At 39.3% G+C, this 20,000-nt stretch overlaps 1 protein-coding gene across 1 annotated transcript in view; it reads right to left on the reverse strand.

Moving 5' to 3' along the window:
* The window catches only part of LOC144980774 (uncharacterized), a 214,945-nt gene that overhangs the window by 31,835 nt on the left and 163,110 nt on the right, over window positions 1–20,000 (reverse strand). The window contains exon 6 of the mRNA XM_078928561.1: window positions 1,825–1,976. Within this exon, the coding sequence (XP_078784687.1) occupies window positions 1,825–1,976 (152 nt within the window). The remainder of the gene's footprint in view (window positions 1–1,824; window positions 1,977–20,000) is intronic.

Raw genomic sequence — 20,000 nt, forward strand, 5'->3', positions numbered from 1 at the left:
GTTGTGCTTAAGGAAACAATAAAGGACCCCAATTGGTAGTACAGTCAACCGGTGTTACTTAGGCCATCCGGGGTTGCTTAGGCCATCCGGGGTTACTTAGGCCATCATGGGTTACTTAGGCCACTTAGTAGAATAAAAGAGGTTGCTTTGAAAAAAAGTTAAATTCATAAGTGCCTATTAGATCTATTGGGTTCTAATTATTTAAAAGATAAAAGCTACATATAATTTATTTTTTAAAATAAGCAATTTTGTTTTCAGTATGTGGCCTAAGTTACCCCGGGTGGCCTAAGTAGCTCCCGTGGACGGTACTATTGAATACAACCGGAGCCATCGTAAACTGAAAGCCTGATATTGACCAAAATATGACATCAGTAAGTAGACAAGTCTTTGGCCGCAAAAGAAAACAAATCGTGAGTTGTATTCAACATTTCAACCAATGGAATCACTTGATTCCATGAGCTCTACTAACGACAACTCACTAGACGATGCACAATCCTAAAAAATGACGCCAAATTATGAGTCCTAGAGGGTTCTAGTGTCAGGCTATAAGTTAACGATGGCTACGGTTCTAGTGTCAGGTTATAAGTTAACGATGGCTACGATTCTAGTGTCAGGCTATAAGTTAACGATGACTACAGTTCTAGTGTCAGGCTATAAGTTAACGATGGCTACGGGTCTAGTGTCAGGCTATAAGTTAACGATGGCTACGGTTCTTATGTCAGGCTATAAGTTAATGATGGCTACGGTTCTAGTGTCAGGCTATAAGTTAACGATGGCTACGATTCTAGTGTCAGGCTATAAGTTAACGATGACTACGGTTCTAGTGTCAGGCTATAAGTTAACGATGGCTACGATTCTAGTGTCAGGCTATAAGTTAACGATGACTACGGTTCTAGTGTCAGGCTATAAGTTAACGATGGCTACGATTCTAGTGTCAGGCTATAAGTTAACGATGGCTACGGTTCTTATGTCAGGCTATAAGTTAATGATGGCTAAGGTTCTTATGTCAGGCTATAAGTTAACGATGGCTACGGTTCTAGTGTCAGGCTATAAGTTAACGATGGCTACGGTTCTAGTGTCAGGCTATAAGTTAACGATGGCTACGGTTCTAGTGTCAGGCTATAAGTTAACGATGGCTGCGCTACGATACAACTCACTGCTACGTTATTATATATATTTTTTGCCAGTGTCAGGCCATAGTCTTCATCAGCTTATAGAAGGTATGGGCCTAGAAGCCCACAACATTGCCATCCGGAAGTATAACGAACCAACACACACAACTAGGTGTAAACTTAAAAATTTATAGTCTGGTTAATACAGTGTAGTGAGAATTACTCATAAACGCGCATGGCAAAAAAAAAAAAAAAACAATAACAAAGGCCAGAGTGACGTCATCTTCGTTATATCTATAGATATCGCTCGGCGCACAGTTGAGTCCTTGGAAGAGACTCTTTACTCACATTCTATCACCGTACACAGGTGTAAAATGAATACCTGGCTTTTAACAGCGCTGTCTCTGTCGAAAAAATGTGTTTTATCGCCTAACAGGCGTTATGAATGTCTTGTTCTTTATGTTTCGTGTCGTTGTTTGTCAGGGACCCTTTGTAAACAAAACAAAAAAAAAAACAACAAAAAACATTAAAAAAAAATGCAACAGCAAACAAAAAAAGACAAAAAAAAAAACTTCCTTAAAACACTTCATTGAGGAGGAGGGGTTTGTAGTTGTGATGTTGTTTTGTTTTGTAAAGCGATTTGAGCACGTTTAATAAACATTGCGCCATATAAAAGCTCAATTAATTGTTTAAAGCTCAGTTAGTTACACACCTTCAATCTGTCCGGAAGTAGATTCAGCGACTTGTCCTCGTCTGACGACTTGTTACAGATCCAGAGGTAGTCGAACCATTTGATGACCCTGTCTTGGAGCTTGAGAGGAACTCTCCGCAATGCCATGTACGTCTTCACGGCGTCCAGACGAGCTGGGGGAGTAGATTTGAAACGGAAAGAAAATAATATAATTATGTCATGGTAAAATATGTGACCGGTCATCTCAAAACGTTATTAAGTCGGGATGATTAAGATGCTGAAAAAGGAATATGTAGCCAAAAATATCATGCTTATGTTGAGTTTATTATGCTTTATAGAGGAGAAGGAATATCATATTTTACTGTGCTAAACCAACGTTTCGTATTTTTGACCAGTTTAACTATAATTTGACTTTTTAGCATCTGGTCCATCCCGACATAATACCGTTTTGAGACGAGGGGTCACATATGTTATGTGATACCAAGCTGCTAGAAGCTGTGGACTGGGGCAGGATGGCCCAGCGGTTACGGTCTTTGCTTCGTATCATAAAGGTACCGAGTTCGACTTCCCCACCTCGTTATATATGTGGCCTTGAACAAGTTACCTCACCCTAGCTCACTTTAATAAAATAAAAATGAATATAACAGCTTCAAGACAAGAACAAAATACCAAACACGGAACGTTTCGTGCTCAAAACCCTTCTTCAGCCAACAACAACAAAAAACAAACAAAAAACAATAAAGACACAAACATATGTCAAAATTCCAGATTGACGACAGAGAAATTTTGTAGTTCCTCTTTGTTGTAGAAACATCTTGGTAAACTGTACAGAGATATAAAACATCAGGATTACGGTTTCCTGGACTGGCCTGGATTCAGTAGCCATCGAAAGGAAAATGCCTGATACGTCATTGCCTTCGAATAGTAGCACCCTGGTTTGTGTCTCGCCCTGGGAAGTGCCAGGTTGAGACCTTGGGAAAGGCTCTTGACCACATGGTCTCAGCGTGACCATGTATAAATCGGTACCTGGGCGTTAAAAGCGTTGTCTTTGTCGCTGTCAACGTGTCGAGCACTCTACGTATTAACTTTGTATTATAAAACTATTAAATATAAGGATAGATAGACAGCTTGTCAGACAGATAAATAAACACATCTAAAAGGTAGATAGATAAATAGATTGATTGATAGATAGATGGATAGATAGACAGACAGACAAATATATATATATATATATATATAATATATATATATATATATAGAGAGAGAGAGAGAGAGAGAGAGATAGAGATGCAAAAAGATAAATAGATAGATAGACAGATAGACAAATAAATAAATAGATGGACATATAGATACACAGATAGGCAAATAGATAAATAGATAGATAGACAGAGAGATAGATAGACAGATATATAGACGGATAGACAGATACAGAGAGACAGACAGTCAGACAGATATATAGATGGATAGAAAGATGAGTAACTAGCTAGCTAGATAGATAGATAGATGAATGAATGAATGGATGGATAAATAAATAAATAAATAAATAGATAGATAGGCACCGGTCTATATAGATTATTACACCGCAATTGATAAATTGGTTTTTCCTTTAATATGATCGGCAATATCTTACACACACACACACACAAACAGACACACACACACACACATACATACAAACATACGCAATTAAAATAAATAGATTGAATCCGTTATCATTCGAGTTCCACGCAAAGATGCAAAGAGACGGTAGATAGCTTAAGACAAATCTGTCTGGAGGTTGTAATTTAAATTTAGAGTCCGAGATCAGTTGATCAATATTATCATGTGTCTTCGAGGAGATAGAAATATGGAAAGGCGAATAGATAGATTGATAGATTGTTATAGAGTGTGGGAGGGTGGATGTGTTAGTCATGAAATATCATGTGTGTGGGAGGAGATAGAAATGTGGAAAGGCGAATAGATGGATTGGTAGATTGTTATAGAGTGTGGGTGGGTAGGTGTGTTAGTCATGAAATATCATGTGTGTGGGTGGAGATAGAAATATGGAAAGGCGAATAGATGGATTGGTAGATTGTTATAGAGTGTGGGTGGGTGGATGTGTTAGTCATGAAATATCATGTGTGTGGGTGGAGATAGAAATATGGAAAGGTGAATAGATGGATTGGTAGATTGTTATAGAGTGTGGGTGGGTGGCTGTGTTAGTCATGAAATATCATGTGTGTGGGAGGAGATAGAATATGGAAAGGCGAATAGATGGATTGCTAGATTGTTATAGAGTGTGGGGTGAGTGTGTGTAGTCATGAAATATCATGTGTGTGGGAGGAGATAGAAATATGGAAAGGCGAATAGATGGATTGGTAGATTGTTATATAGTGTGGGTGGGTAGATGTGTTAGTCATGAAATATCATGTGTGTGGGAGGAGATAGAAATATGGAAAGGCGAATAGATGGATTGCTAGATTGTTATAGAGTGTGGGTAGGTGTGTTAGTCATAAAATATCATGTGTGTTGGAAGAGATAGAAATATGGAAAGACGAATAGATGGATTGGTAGACTGTTATGAGGGTGGGTGGGTAGATGTGTTAGTCATGAAATATCATGTGTGATGGAGAGAGATAGAAATATGGAAAGGCGAATAGATGGATTGGTAGATTGTTATAGAGTGTGGGTGGGTGTGTGTTAGTCATGAAATATCATGTGTGTGGGAGGAGATACAAATGTGAAAGGCGAATAGATGGATTGGTAGACTGTTATAGAGTGTGGGTGGTGGATGTGTTAGTCATGAAATATCATGTGTTGTGGAGGAGATAGAAATATGGAAAGGCGAATAGATGGATTGGTAGATTGTTATAGAGTGTGGGTGGTAGGTGTGTTAGTCATGAAATATCATGTGTGTGGGAGGAGATAGAAATATGGAAAGGCAAATAGATGGATTGGTAGATTGTTATAGAGTGTGGGTGGGTGGATGTGTTAGTCATGAAATATCATGTGTGTGGGAGGAGATAGAAATATGGAAAGGCGAATAGATGGATTGCTAGATTGTTATAGAGTGTGGGTAGGTGTGTTAGTCATGAAATATCATGTGTGTTGGAAGAGATAGAAATATGGAAAGGCGAATAGATGGATTGGTAGATTGTAGAGAGTGTGGGTGGGTAGATGTGTTAGTCATGAAATATCATGTGTGTGGGAGGAGATAGAAACATGGAAAGGCGAATAGATGGATTGGTAGATTGTTATAGAGTGTGGGTGGGTAGATGTGTTAGTCATAAAATATCATGTGTATTCGAAGAGATAGAAATATGGAAAGGCGAATAGATGGATTGGTAGATTGTTATAGAGTGTAGGTGGGTGTGTTAGTCATGAAATATCATGTGTGTGGGAGGAGATAGAAATATGGACAGGCGAATAGATGGATTGGTAGATGTTATAGAGTGTGGGTGGGTAGGTGTGTTAGTCATGAAATATCATGTGTGTGGGAGGAGATAGAAATGTGGAAAGGCGAATAGATGGATTGGTAGATTGTTATAGAGTGTGGGTGGGTAGATGTGTTAGTCATGAAATATCATGTGTGTGGGAGGAGATAGAAATATGGAAAGGCGAATAGATGGATTGGTAGATTGTTACAGAGTGTCGGTGGGTGGATGTGTTAGTCATGAAATATCATGTGTGTGGGAGGAGATAGAAATATGGAACGGCGAATAGATGGATTAATAGTTTGTTATAGAGTGTGGGTGGGTAGATGTGTTAGTATGAAATATCATGTGTGTGGGAGGAGATAGAAATATGGAAAGGCGAATAGATGGATTGGTAGATTGTTATAGAGTGTGGGTGGGTAGGTGTGTTAGTCATGAAATATCATGTGTGTGGGAGGAGATAGAAATATGGAAAGGCGAATAGATGGATTGATAGATTGTTATAGAGTGTCGGTGGGTGGATGTGTTAGTCATGAAATATCATGTGTGTGGGAGGAGATAGAAATGTAGAAAGGCGAATAGATGGATTGGTAGATTGTTATAGAGTGTGGGTGGGTAGATGTGTTAGTCATGAATTATCATGTGTGTGGGAGGAGATAGAAATATGGAAAGGCGAATAGATGGATTGGTAGATTGTTATAGAGTGTGGGTGGGTAGATGTGTTAGTCATAAAATATCATGTGTATTCGAAGAGATAGAAATATGGAAAGGCGAATAGATGGATTGGTAGATTGTTATAGAGTGTAGGTGGGTGTGTTAGTCATGAAATATCATGTGTGTGGAGGAGATAGAAATATGGACAGGCAATAGATGGATTGGTAGACTGTTATAGAGTGTGGGTGGGTAGGTGTGTTAGTCATGAAATATCATGTGTGTGGGAGGAGATAGAAATGTGGAAAGGCGAATAGATGGATTGGTAGATTGTTATAGAGTGTGGGTGGGTAGATGTGTTAGTCATGAAATATCATGTGTGTGGGAGGAGATAGAAATATGGAAAGGCGAATATATGGATTGGTAGATTGTTATAGAGTGTCGGTGGCTGGATGTGTTAGTCATGAAATATCATGTGTGTGGGAGGAGATAGAAATATGGAAAGACGAATAGATGGATTGGTAGACTGTTATGAGGGTGGGTGGGTAGATGTGTTAGTCATGAAATATCATGTGTGTGGGAGGAGATAGAAATGTGGAAAGGTGAATAGATGGATTGGTAGATTGTTATAGAGTGTGGGTGGGTAGATGTGTTAGTCATGAAATATCATGTGTGTGGGAGGAGATAGAAATATGGAAAGGCGAATATATGGATTGGTAGATTGTTATAGAGTGTGGGTGGGTAGGTGTGTTAGTCATGAAATATCATGTGTGTGGGAGGAGATAGAAATATGGAAAGGCGAATAGATGGATTGGTAGATTGTTATAGAGTGTGGGTGGGTAGGTGTGTTAGTCATGAAATATCATGTGTGTGGGAGGAGATAGAAATGTGGAAAGGCGAATAGATGGATTGGTAGATTGTTATAGAGTGTGGGTGGGTAGATGTGTTAGTCATGAATTATCATGTGTGTGGGAGGAGATAGAAATATGGAAAGACGAATAGATGGATTGGTAGACTGTTATGAGGGTGGGTGGGTAGATGTGTTAGTCATGAAATATCATGTGTGTGGGAGGAGATAGAAATATGGAAAGGCGAATAGATGGATTGGTAGATTGTTATAGAGTGTGGGTGGGTAGATGTGTTAGTCATGAAATATCATGTGTGTGGGAGGAGATAGAAATATGGAAAGGCGAATATTGGATTGGTAGATTGTTATAGAGTGTGGGTGGTAGGGTGTTAGTCATGAAATAGTCATGTGTGTGGGAGAGATGAAAATATGAAAGGCGAATAGATGGATTGGTAGATCGTTATTGAGTGTGGGCGGATGTGTTAGTCATGAAATAGACTGGTTGATATGAAAATAAGAATGTATTTCGATGAATAGGTATACAATAGACAGACAAGCAGTAGATTAGATAGATAGATAGATAGATAGACAAACAGATAGACAATCTTGATAAAGAAATACTATTGATTGACATATAGATTATAGGTATATAGATAGACAGATAAACAATCATTTAGATAGATAAAAAAATAGATGGATAGATAGACAGAGAGATAAATAAACAAATATATTGATAGGTCGAAAGAAACATAAATAGATAGACAAACAGATCGATAAATAGACAGATAGATGGATTAATTGATTGTTAGAAAGAAACAGAGATAGATAAATAGATAGCCTTTCTTACAAAGAAACAAAACAACACAAATCAACAATATCCATAGCAGTAAAAAAAACATCACGGAACAGTCAATTTCAAGGTTTGCTTTTGACGTAAACAAGGGTTTTCATATCACGGAATTGACAGCACATCAAACAAACACACAAACATGTGTAGTCAAATTTGAAACAAAGAGATTTCGCAAGGCGGAGACACAAAACAAACGCAATATCCAATTTAAAAGGGTCTCTATACACACAAAAAAAAATGAAAAGAAAAAGAAAAAGAAAGAAAGAAAGAAGGAAAATGATTAATCAACCCGAATCAACAAAGGACAAGGTGGGTGGGTTGGGGGGGGGGGGGGGGGGTTGGCATCAAAGAACACTTTGTAAAAACAATAACGGAATGAAATCTGAAATTAGCGAAACAAAAGAAAATGAATGAATGAATGAATCAATCAAGTCTGAGGCATGGTGGAACACAAAACGTTTGAGCTTGTCAATTCTGAAGCCAAAAAAATAAAATCTGACAAAACGCCAGAAAATCTAATTTTTGGCCAGAAAATATTATTTATTAGATAATATCAATTTACTTCATAGATCCATGGATTCAAATGATCCAAAACTCTTCGAAAAGATTCAAAGCAGAGTCCTACCTACGCCATGATATATTCCTACGCCATGATATATTCCGACGCCATGATGTATTCCTACGCTGGTCATTGATAATTTGAATCTAACCCCGCGCACGTACGTGCAGATATTATTTTGAGATCTTGTTTGGGTCTGAAGCAACAGAAATTATTGGTAAAATGGTTTTAAAAAGTAAAAATTATGGAATTGTCTCTTGGTCTCGATTAAATAAAATGTGACTCATCGTCTCATAACGGTATTATGTCGGAACGAACCAGATGCTTAAAAGCCGGATTAAATGTTAAACTGGTCAAAAATATAAATTGTTGGCATTAGCAACCTAAAATATGGTATCCATTCTCCTCAAAAAAACGTACAAACTCAACACAAGTCTGATATTTCTGGCTATAAATTCAATTATCAATATCTTAGCCATCCCGACTTAATACCGGTATGAGGCGAAGGGTCACATATAATAGGACAAGGTGAGGAAGATGGGGGGGGGGGGGGGGGAGGTAGGAGAGGTGTGGGGAAGAGGGGGGGGGGGGGTAAGGTTTGAAAACAAGATGAAGAAATATTCTTAGTTTTAAAATAGATTGTATCGAATTCGTAGAGAGCGACGTGCACATAATAGAAGGTCTGATAGACTACTGAAAAAGTTTTGAAAACCGTTCGCGGATAAATAAATCATATGTATACAATGCTCATAGTGTAATGTAAAAACAAAAACAAAACAAAAACCCTAAAAAAACAAAACAAAAAAAGAAAAAATGATCATCATCTCCGTTATCATCATCATCATCATCATCATCATCATCATCATCATCATCATCATCATCATCATCATCATCATCATCATCATCATCATCATCATCACCACCACCACCACCACCACCATCTACATAAATAAATAATCTATTTGATTGTTTTAAATTTACCAGATCGAATATCATTATGTTGGTTTCGTCCATTAGTTATCATGGTTTGAATCGTCTTCTGTATTGGCAAACTGCCCAAATATAGAACTGAACAAGTGTGTATGAAAGGTATCAGACAAAGCAAGAAAGAAAATTACAAGAAAAAAAAACCATCCCAAAAAATCAGTCTACCTCGACTGGGGAATGAACCTCAGATTTTCTGATTACCGGTCAGACGTGTTACCATTGCACCACAGAATCTCCCGATAGTTGGGACAATTTTAATAACTATAGATAGTCTTTTTTGCTATGACTTACTTGACTTAGATGCCTTTCGCGTCTCGACCGAAAGATCGGGTCGCCTTGGCTGTTTCCAGTATTTCCTGTGTGAGGTGTCTCCAATATTGCCGGTCCTCTGCTAGGGTTCTCAGATTTTCAAGGTCCCCTGCCGTTATGAGACTAATGCTTTGTCCAAGTGTTGTGAGGTTTTTGTTTAGGATCACAGGGAGTGTTGTGATCGGTCTTCCTCTGAAAAGGTTTCCGTGTTTTTGGAAGTATCCCGACATGGCTTGGTTAGCTGGTATGTTTTTGTCCCTGCGTAGTATGTGACCGAAAAGTTGCCATCGTTGTTGTAAAATGTCAAGGGAGATTGGTCTTTCTTTTGTGATCTTATAGAGTGATTCATTTGAGATCTTTTTTGGGTATTTGATGTCCAGTACCCTTCTTAGCTGTGTGCGATGGAAGGCATCCAGATGTTCTTCTTCGGATTTTGTCAACGCCCAAGTGCCGCAGTTATACAGAAGTACCGGTTTTACAAGAGCACGGTACAGTTTCAGTTTGGTTTTTCTCTTTATTTTGTCACCTCTAATCCATACATTGGTGAGTTTACTGAGTGCGGCGTTTGATAGGTGTTTTCTTCTTTGTACATCCTCGGTGTCTCCAATTAGTGAGCCGACTTTCTTTGTTCTTTTCCATTCCTCTTTGTTCCTCGATATTGTTGTAAATTCGGTTTTATTGGCATTGACTTGGAGGTTATATTTCATGAGGGTATTTTGTATGATGTCTATATTTGCTGGTGTTGATCCAATAAAATCGACATTTTTTGCTATATAGGTATTAAAATTGTTATAGGAAATATAATGTCATTCCATTGGTTGAGCGATAGATGCTGTGCGCTTGTCTAAGAAACTCACAACATTGTCATCCGGAAATATAACGGACCAACATACAAAACTATGTGTAACCTTAAACGTTTATAGTCTGGTGAATACAGTTTAGTGAGAATTACTCACACACATGGAAGGCAATAAACAATAACAAAGACCTGAATCACGTCAACTTCGTTCTCTCTATTGATTACAACTCACAATTACGTTGTTTTTTGTCTGGATTTGTGACGAATTTCTTTTTTTTTTTTGGTTAGTATTGAGCTTTGAGTCTATGATGGTCCGGGAGAGGGGTCTATAGATAGAATGAAGTTGATATCGCAAAGGTCTTTGTTATTGTTTTTTTGCCATCCATGTTTATGAGTAATTCTCACTTAACTGTATTAATCTGACTATAAACGATCATGGTTACACAAAGTTTTATGTGTTGGTCCGTTATATTTCCGGATGGCAATGTTGTGAGTTCCTTAGCGAAGCGCATACTATCTATACGACCAAACAAAAACGGAAACAACACCCACCCACCCACACACAAACAAACAAACGATCAAAGAAAGAATCACATAAATAAAAAGACAAATAAACAAACAAAAAAAAAAAAACAAAAAACAAACCAAACACATAACCACACAAACAAACGATCTAACAGACAAGCACACCAACACACAAACAAACGATCTAACAGACAAGCACACCAACACACAAACAAACGATCTAACAGACAAGCACACCACCACACAAACAAACGATCTAACAGACAAGCACACCACCACACAAACAAACGATCTAACAGACAAGCACACCAACACACAAACAAACAATCTAACAGACAAGCACACCAACACACAAACAAACGATCTAACAGACAAGCACACCACCACACAAACAAACGATCTAACAGAAAAGCACACCAACACACAAACAAACAATCTAACAGACAAGCACACCAACACACAAACAAACAATCTAACAGACAAGCACACCAACACACAAACAAACAATCTAACAGACAAGCACACCAACACACAAACAAACGATCTAACAGACAAGCACACCAAGACACAAACAAACGATCTAACAGACAAGCACACCACCACACAAACAAACGATCTAACAGACAAGCACACCAACACACAAACAAACGATCTAACAGACAAGCACACCAACACACAAACAAACGATCTAACAGACAAGCACACCACCACACAAACAAACGATCTAACAGACAAGCACACCACCACACAAACAAACAATCTAACAGACAAGCACACCACCACACAAACAAACAATCTAACAGACAAGCACACCACCACACAAACAAACAATCTAACAGACAAGCACACCAACACACAAACAAACAATCTAACAGACAAGCACACCAACACACAAACAAACAATCTAACAGACAAGCACACCACCACACAAACAAACAATCTAACAGACAAGCACACCAACACACAAACAAACGATCTAACAGACAAGCACAGCAACACACAAACAAACAATCTAACAGACAAGCACACCAACACACAAACAAACGATCTAACAGACAAGCACACCACCACACAAACAAACGATCTAACAGACAAGCACACCAACACACAAACAAACAATCTAACAGACAAGCACACCACCACACAAACAAACGATCTAACAGACAAGCACACCAACACACAAACAAACGATCTAACAGACAAGCACACCAATACACAAACAAACGATCTAACAGACAAGAACACCACCACACAAACAAACAATCTAACAGACAAGCACACCACCACACAAACAAACGATCTAACAGACAAGCACACCAACACACAAACAAACAATCTAACAGACAAGCACACCAACACACAAACAAACAATCTAACAGACAAACACACCAACACACAAACAAACAATCACAGACAAGCACACCACCACACAAACAAACGATCTAACAGACAAGCACACCAACACACAAACAAACAATCTAACAGACAAACACACCACCACACAAACAAACAATCTAACAGACAAGCACACCAACACACAAACAAACAATCTAACAGACAAGCACACCAACACACAAACAAACAATCTAACAGACAAACACACCAACACACAAACAAACAATCTAACAGACAAGCACACCACCACACAAAAAAACGATCTAACAGACAAGCACACCAACACACAAACAAACGATCTAACAGACAAGCACACCAACACACAAACAAACGATCTAACAGACAAGCACACCAACACACAAACAAACGATCTAACAGACAAGCACACCACCACACAAACAAACGATCTAACAGACAAGCACATCATCATCATCATCATTGCCTTTTTCACCCTGGGTCAGGGTATAGGCCACAGACAAACAGTTTCCATCCTTCTCTATCCTGAGCCAACTTTTTTATCTCATTCCAGGTCTTACCACTTCTCTGTATATCAGCTTCTTTAATTCTTCTCCATGTTCCTCGTGGCCTTCCCCTTGATCTTCTGCCCTGAGGGTTCCAGTCCAATACTTTCTTTGTTATAGTTGAGTCATTCTTTCTAAGCGTGTGTCCAATCCACCTCCATCGTCTTCTTCCTATATCCTCTCCCACTGGTTTCTGCTGTGTTCTTTTCCATACTTCTTCATTTTTTATTCCATCGATCCATTTTATTCTGAGTAGCTTACGCATGCACCTGTTTACGAAAATCTGTACCCTCCTTATACATGCCTGTGATGCGTTCCAAGTTTCACATCCATACAGTAGGACAGACTTCACGTTTGAGTTGTAAAGTCTTAGCTTTAGTTGAAGGGAGATATCTTTAGTTCTCCAAACTCTGTTCAAAGATGTGAATGCAGCCTGTGCCTTTCCTATTCGTGCTTTCACCTCTGCTTCCGTGCCTCCATCCTTGTCAATTATACTTCCGAGATAGCATAAAGTGTCTATATCTTCGAGTTCCTGATCTTTTACTTTGATCTGCTCCCTTTGACGCGTACCTATCCTCAAGACCTTTGACTTTGCAGGGTGAATTCTTAGACCAATTGATTCCGAGAGGCTGTTTATAATTGTGGTTTTTGCTTGCATCTGGTCCTGGGTGTGGGACAGAAGAGCCAGATCATCTGCAAAATCCAGATCATCCAACTGTGTCCAGGGGGTCCACTGTATCCCATTTCTTCTCCCTTTGGAGGTTTCCTTCATTAGCCAATCAATGGCAAGGATGAACAGGAATGGTGAGAGCAAGCATCCCTGCTTGACACCAGTCTTAATTTCAAAGCTGTCAGTAAGCTGATCTTCATGTACAACCCTGCAACTTGATCCTTCATACATTTCCTTAATGAGGTTTACTATCTTTTCAGGGAGTCCATAATGTGCCAGAATTTTCCACAATGTTGCTCTGTCAATACTGTCGAAAGCCTTCTCGTAATCCAGAAAGTTGACAATAAGAGGAGAGTTCCATTCTATAGACTGTTCTACTATGACTCGCAGAGAGGCAATCTGGTCGGTGGTTGAACGGTTTTTTCCGAAAACCTGCCTGTTCGTCCCGCAGTTTAGCATCTGTTGCATTCTTAATTCTCTCTAAAATAATACGGTTGAAAACCTTTCCTGGGATAGAAAGAAGAGTGATGCCTCGATAATTATTACAATTACTGAGGTCCCCTTTCTTTGGAAGCTTGATAAGATGTCCTTCCTTCCAATCCTTTGGGAATATCCCGTCATTCCAGATTCTCTCAAATAGTGGGTGCAGGGCCTCAGCATTTCTTTTCGCATCAACTTTTAGAGCCTCCGGTGGAATCTGGTCTGGTCCAGCAGCTTTCCCCCTTTTCATCTTGTTAATGGCACCTACAATCTCTGCTATCGATGGTGGATCACAGCTAATTGGTAGCTCATTCCTTGCAGGCAAAATTTCTGGCTGGTTGTCTGGTGGTGGTCTGTTCAGAAGGCAGTTGAAATGTTCCCTCCATCGTTCAGATTGAGCCTCTTTTCCAAAAATAGTTTTCCCATCTTTGTCTTTGACTGGTACCTCTGGTTTCCCATATTTTCCAGCAAGTGTCTTGGTAGTTTGATAAAGGATCCTCATGTGTCCTCCAGTCGCTGCTGCTTCTGCTTTCTCTGCAAGTCTGTTCATGAATGCTTCCTTGTCTTTCTTCACAGATCTTTTGACTTCCTTAGCTATGGCTCGATACTGCTCTTGTGCATCCAGTCTTGAAGCCCTTGTTCGGCTTGCATTCACTTGTTCCTTCCTTGTTCTCCTCTTTTCAATAAGGTCCAAGGTGGTTGGACTTATCCATTCTTTATGTTCCGATTTCTTTACCCCCAATACCTCGTGGCAAGTTGTTATGTAGACTTCCTTGATCTTTGCCCAATGTGACTCTACATCTATGTCCTCCTCGAGCTCAGTAAGAGGTTGGAATCTATTACTCAATTGTAGTTTGAATTCCTCATTCTTTTCCCCATCAAGTGCATTCACCTCGAATTTTCTTCTTGTATGTGATCTGGCCCCGTGTTTTCTGAGTCGGAGCTTAAGCTTTGCCAATAGCAGGTGGTGGTCTGATCCAACATCTGCCCCTCTCCGTACTGTCACATCTTCCAATGAACGTCTGAATCTACGAGAGATACAAAAATGATCAATCTGATTCTCTGTCACACCATCTGGTGAGACCCAAGTTGCTTTGTGGATCCTCTTATGGGGGAACACTGATCCTCCAATCACCAAGCTGTTGAATGCACAGAAATTTGCAAATCTCTCTCCATTATCATTCATTTCTCCCATGCCATGACGTCCCATGATACCTTCATAGCCTACGTTATCCTGTCCCACTTTTGCATTAGCATCTCCCATCAATATGTTGATGTCTTTCCTTGGCAACTTGTCAATGACTTGTTGTAGCAGACCATAAAATGTATCTTTGTCCTCATCTGTTGCATCATTTGTTGGGGCATAGATCTGTACAATGTTCATGCTGATCTTCTTAATCCGTGTTGTAAAAGACGCCACGATGATCCTTTCTCCGCATTGTTCCCATCCTCTCAGTGACTTCTGGGCAAACTTGCTTAGAATTATTCCTACTCCCTGTGTATGAATCCCGTCCCCTCTACCTGAATATAAAATCTTCTCCCCAGACTTGAGGTGTTTCTGTCCAGATTGTATCCAGTGGGTTTCGCTTACTCCAAGTATATGCAGCCTGTATCTTCTCATCTCAGTCACAACTTGAGAGCTTTTTCCTGCTTCATACATGGTGCGAACGTTCCACGACGCAATTCGAAGCTGCTTGTTTGGTGAAGACGTCATCGGGTCAGCAGAGTCCTTTCGGCTTTGTCTGTTGTCCTTCATAAATTCTGTAATTCCAGAAACTCTTCGGTCGCCCAAGCTAAAAAAAGGATTTAGTTTGTCTGTCTGTGTTTCTGTAACGGTTTGAGTTTAACGGAAAGGGGTGTTAACCCTTTGCCAACCCCCAACCTGGAGGACCAGGTGACTCAAAGATGGGGGAATCACACACCATTAGTCGCCTTTTACGACACGCTGGCTTGGCGTTGGGCTATTCTTGACCCTCTCAGTTGAGGGACCCCGGACACCACACGGGGTACACCACCACACAAACAAACGATCTAACAGACAAGCACACCACCACACAAACAAACGATCTAACAGACAAGCACACCAACACACAAACAAACGATCTAACAGACAAGCACACCAACACACAAACAAACGATCTAACAGACAAGCACACCAACACACAAACAAACGATCTAACAGACAAGCACACCAACACACAAACAAACGATCTAACAGACAAGCACACCACCACACAAACAAACGATCTAACAGACAAGCACACCACCACACAAACAAACAATCTAACAGACAAGCACACCAATACACAAACAAACAATCTAACAGACAAGCACACCACCACACAAACAAACGATCTAACAGACAAGCACACCAACACACAAACAAACGATCTAACAGACAAGCACACCAACACACAAACAAACGATCTAACAGACAAGCACACCAACACACAAACAAACGATCTAACAGACAAGCACACCAACACACAAACAAACGATCTAACAGACAAGCACACCAACACACAAACAAACGATCTAACAGACAAACACACCAACACACAAACAAACAATCTAACAGACAAGCACACCACCACACAAACAAACGATCTAACAGACAAGCACACCAACACACAAACAAACGATCTAACAGACAAGCACACCAACACACAAACAAACAATCTAACAGACAAGCACACCACCACACAAACAAACAATCTAACAGACAAGCACACCAACACACAAACAAACAATCTAACAGACAAGCACACCACCACACAAACAAACGATCTAACAGACAAGCACACCAACACACAAACAAACAATCTAACAGACAAGCACACCACCACACAAACAAACGATCTAACAGACAAGCACACCACCACACAAACAAACGATCTAACAGACAAGCACACCAACACACAAACAAACAATCTAACAGACAAGCACACCAACACACAAACAAACAATCTAACAGACAAGCACACCAACACACAAACAAACGATCTAACAGACAAGCACACCACCACACAAACAAACGATCTAACAGACAAGCACACCAACACACAAACAAACAATCTAACAGACAAGCACACCAACACACAAACAAACGATCTAACAGACAAGCACACCAACACACAAACAAACGATCTAACAGACAAGCACACCACCACACAAACAAACGATCTAACAGACAAGCACACCACCACACAAACAAACGATCTAACAGACAAGCACACCAACACACAAACAAACAATCAAATCAATTCTTCAAACAAAATCAAAAATAAGAAAAAGAACAAACCATTAAAGAATCGTTCAAATAATCAATTAATAAACAAACAAACAAACAAACAAACAAACAATCAATTAAAAATAATTAAAACACATAAACACGTACACACAAACAAACCATTAAACAAACAATAAACAAACACATACAAACAACCAATCAATTCTTGAAAATAAAAAGAAGAAGAAAACAAAACAAAACAAACAAACAAACAAACACACACACACACACACACACACACATATATATATATATATATATATATATATATATATATATATATATATATATATATATATATACAAATATACAATCAATCAATCAAACGAACAAACAAACAAACAGTCAATAAAAAAACAACTTTCAAACACATAAACACACAAACGATCAAACGAACAAGCATACTGGCACACACACACAAACAATTACTCCATCCATCAAACAAACAAACAAACAAACAAAAAGAAAAAAAAAATATAGACAGGACAAAAAAAAAAAAAAACACAAAAAACAAAAAAAAACAAAAACAGAACAAGATAAATTTCTACAAGATGGATTAAAATGAATTAAGATTATTGGGTTGTCCTTGACGGGATTCATCGAAATAACAAAGACAACAGCAACAACAACAACAACAGCAACAACAACAACAACAACAACAACAACAACAACAACAACAACAGCAACAACAACAACAACAACAACAACAACAACACAACAACAACACAACAATAGCATTGTTGCCTTCGACTCCAGCTTCTCTTGGTAAAAGGTTAAGTTTTCATGTCAAGGTTGAATATTGTCGCACTGCGCATGTCAAGAGAAAAATGATTGGGTCCCATATCGTTGTCATGGCGACGTATTACTGGAAACGACACGTTTTACATACTATTATATAATAAATAATAATAATAAATTGAGCTTTATATATAGATAGTTCTTAGATAACGTCACTCAGGTCATTGTTATTGTTTTTTGCCATCCGCGTTTATGAGTAATGCTCTCTAAACTGTATTAACCTGACTATAAACGTAAATGGATACACACCGTTTTGTGTGTTGGTCCGTTATACTTCCGGATGGCAATGTTATGAGCTTCTTAGTCAAGCGCATACTATCTATAGCGCGATATCCACTAAATGTGCTCAAAGCGCTTTACAAGGGGTCCCTGGTCAACAGCAACATTTAACATGTAGGACGGGACATGCCGCCTGTTAGGCGATATTACAATTTTTCGGACAAAGACAACGCTGTTAACGGCCAGGTACTCATTTTACACCTGAGTACGGTGAGAGAAAGTGAGTAAAGAGCCTTTTCCAAAGACTCAGCTATGCGCCGAGCGCGAGGCTAGAACCCAGGACCTTCCAATCCGAAAGCGAGTGTCATACCACAAGACCACATAGCCGCATGTCACCAAAAAAAGAAAAAAAGTATCGGCACTGTGCATAGTAATGGAGGACGATGAACAAAAAATGAATACACCTGAGTAGGGTGAGATAATAATATGAGTGAAGAGCCTTTTCCAAAGACTCAACTCGGCGCTGCTGCTCAGAGATGGACTTGAACCAAGGACCCACCGGTTCGAAGGCGAGTGTCATACTACTAGACCACGACATAGTGCATGCAATCTTCCGTCTTATTTGTGTCTTATTATTGTGTGGCTATAACGTGTATCGGAATGTCCTGGGTTCGAGTCCCGCTCCAAGCGACGACGCATGGTTGAGTCCTTGGAAAAGGCTCTTTACTCAGATTCTCTCATCGCATTCAGGTGTAAAATGAGTACCTACATGGCCGTTAACATAGTTAGTTGTCTCTGTCAGAAATACTGTAATATTCCCCCACAGGCATTATGTCTCATCCTACATGTTAAGTGCTGCTGTTATCTTGGGCCCCTTTGTAAAAGGCATTGAGCACGTTTAGTGGATATTGCACTATATAAATACTCAAAACAGTTTTCCCCTAAGTAGAGGAAAGTTAAACTCAAAAAGTCCTGTGATGGTGACTTGGATGTGATCAACAAGTTATAAAACAACAAAAAACTTGAACTTTTAAATAGGGCAATATCCACTAAACGTGCTCAAAGCGCTTTACAAGGGGTCCCTGACCAACAGCAACACGTAACATGTAAAACGAGACATGACGCCCGTCTTAGGCGGTATTACATTTTTTGGGACAGTGACAACGCTGTTAACGGCCAGGTACTCATTTTACACTTGAGTACGGTGAGGGAATGTTAGTAACAAAAAAGGCTCTTTTTCCAAGGACTCATCTATGCGCCGGGCTAGGCTCGAACCCAGGACCGCCCGATTCGAAAGCGAGTATCATACCACTAGACCACATAGCCGCATAATTGTGACCCTTCGTCTCAAAACGGTATTATCTCGGAATGAATGAGATGCTTAAAAGCCGGATTTACTGTGAAACTGGTCACAAATAAAAATTGCTGGCATTTGCACCCTAAAATATGGTATCCATTCTCCTCACTATAAATTCAATTTTCAACACATTAACCAACCCGACTCAATACCGTTTTGAGACGAAGGGTCACAATTCAATGTTACTCCCTCTGTCTCTATCTGGCAGAAAATAACATTGGTACACAAAGAAAACAGACCTACCTGATACTCCGAAAAAATCGTAGAAATAAGTACGATTTTTGGCCCAAGCTTCAGAATTAATTGCATTCGCTACTTTAACTCAATAAATCTTGATGAAAAGGAAAGGCTTATTAAAAAGGAAATCTTTGTTCCTCTAGTCAGGACTTTGAAGCATATTTCCGTTATGCTAAGGGCAAATTATCATTGTTATCATCATCATCATCATCATCATCATCATCATCATCATCATCATCATCATCATCATCATCATCATCATCGTCATCATCATCATCATCAAAATAAAAT

This window comes from Berghia stephanieae, chromosome 10 (genome assembly GCF_034508935.2).
Source record: "Berghia stephanieae isolate SIO BIC M18660-M18661 chromosome 10, UCSD_Bste_1.3, whole genome shotgun sequence".
NCBI classification, from domain to species: domain Eukaryota; kingdom Metazoa; phylum Mollusca; class Gastropoda; order Nudibranchia; family Aeolidiidae; genus Berghia; species Berghia stephanieae.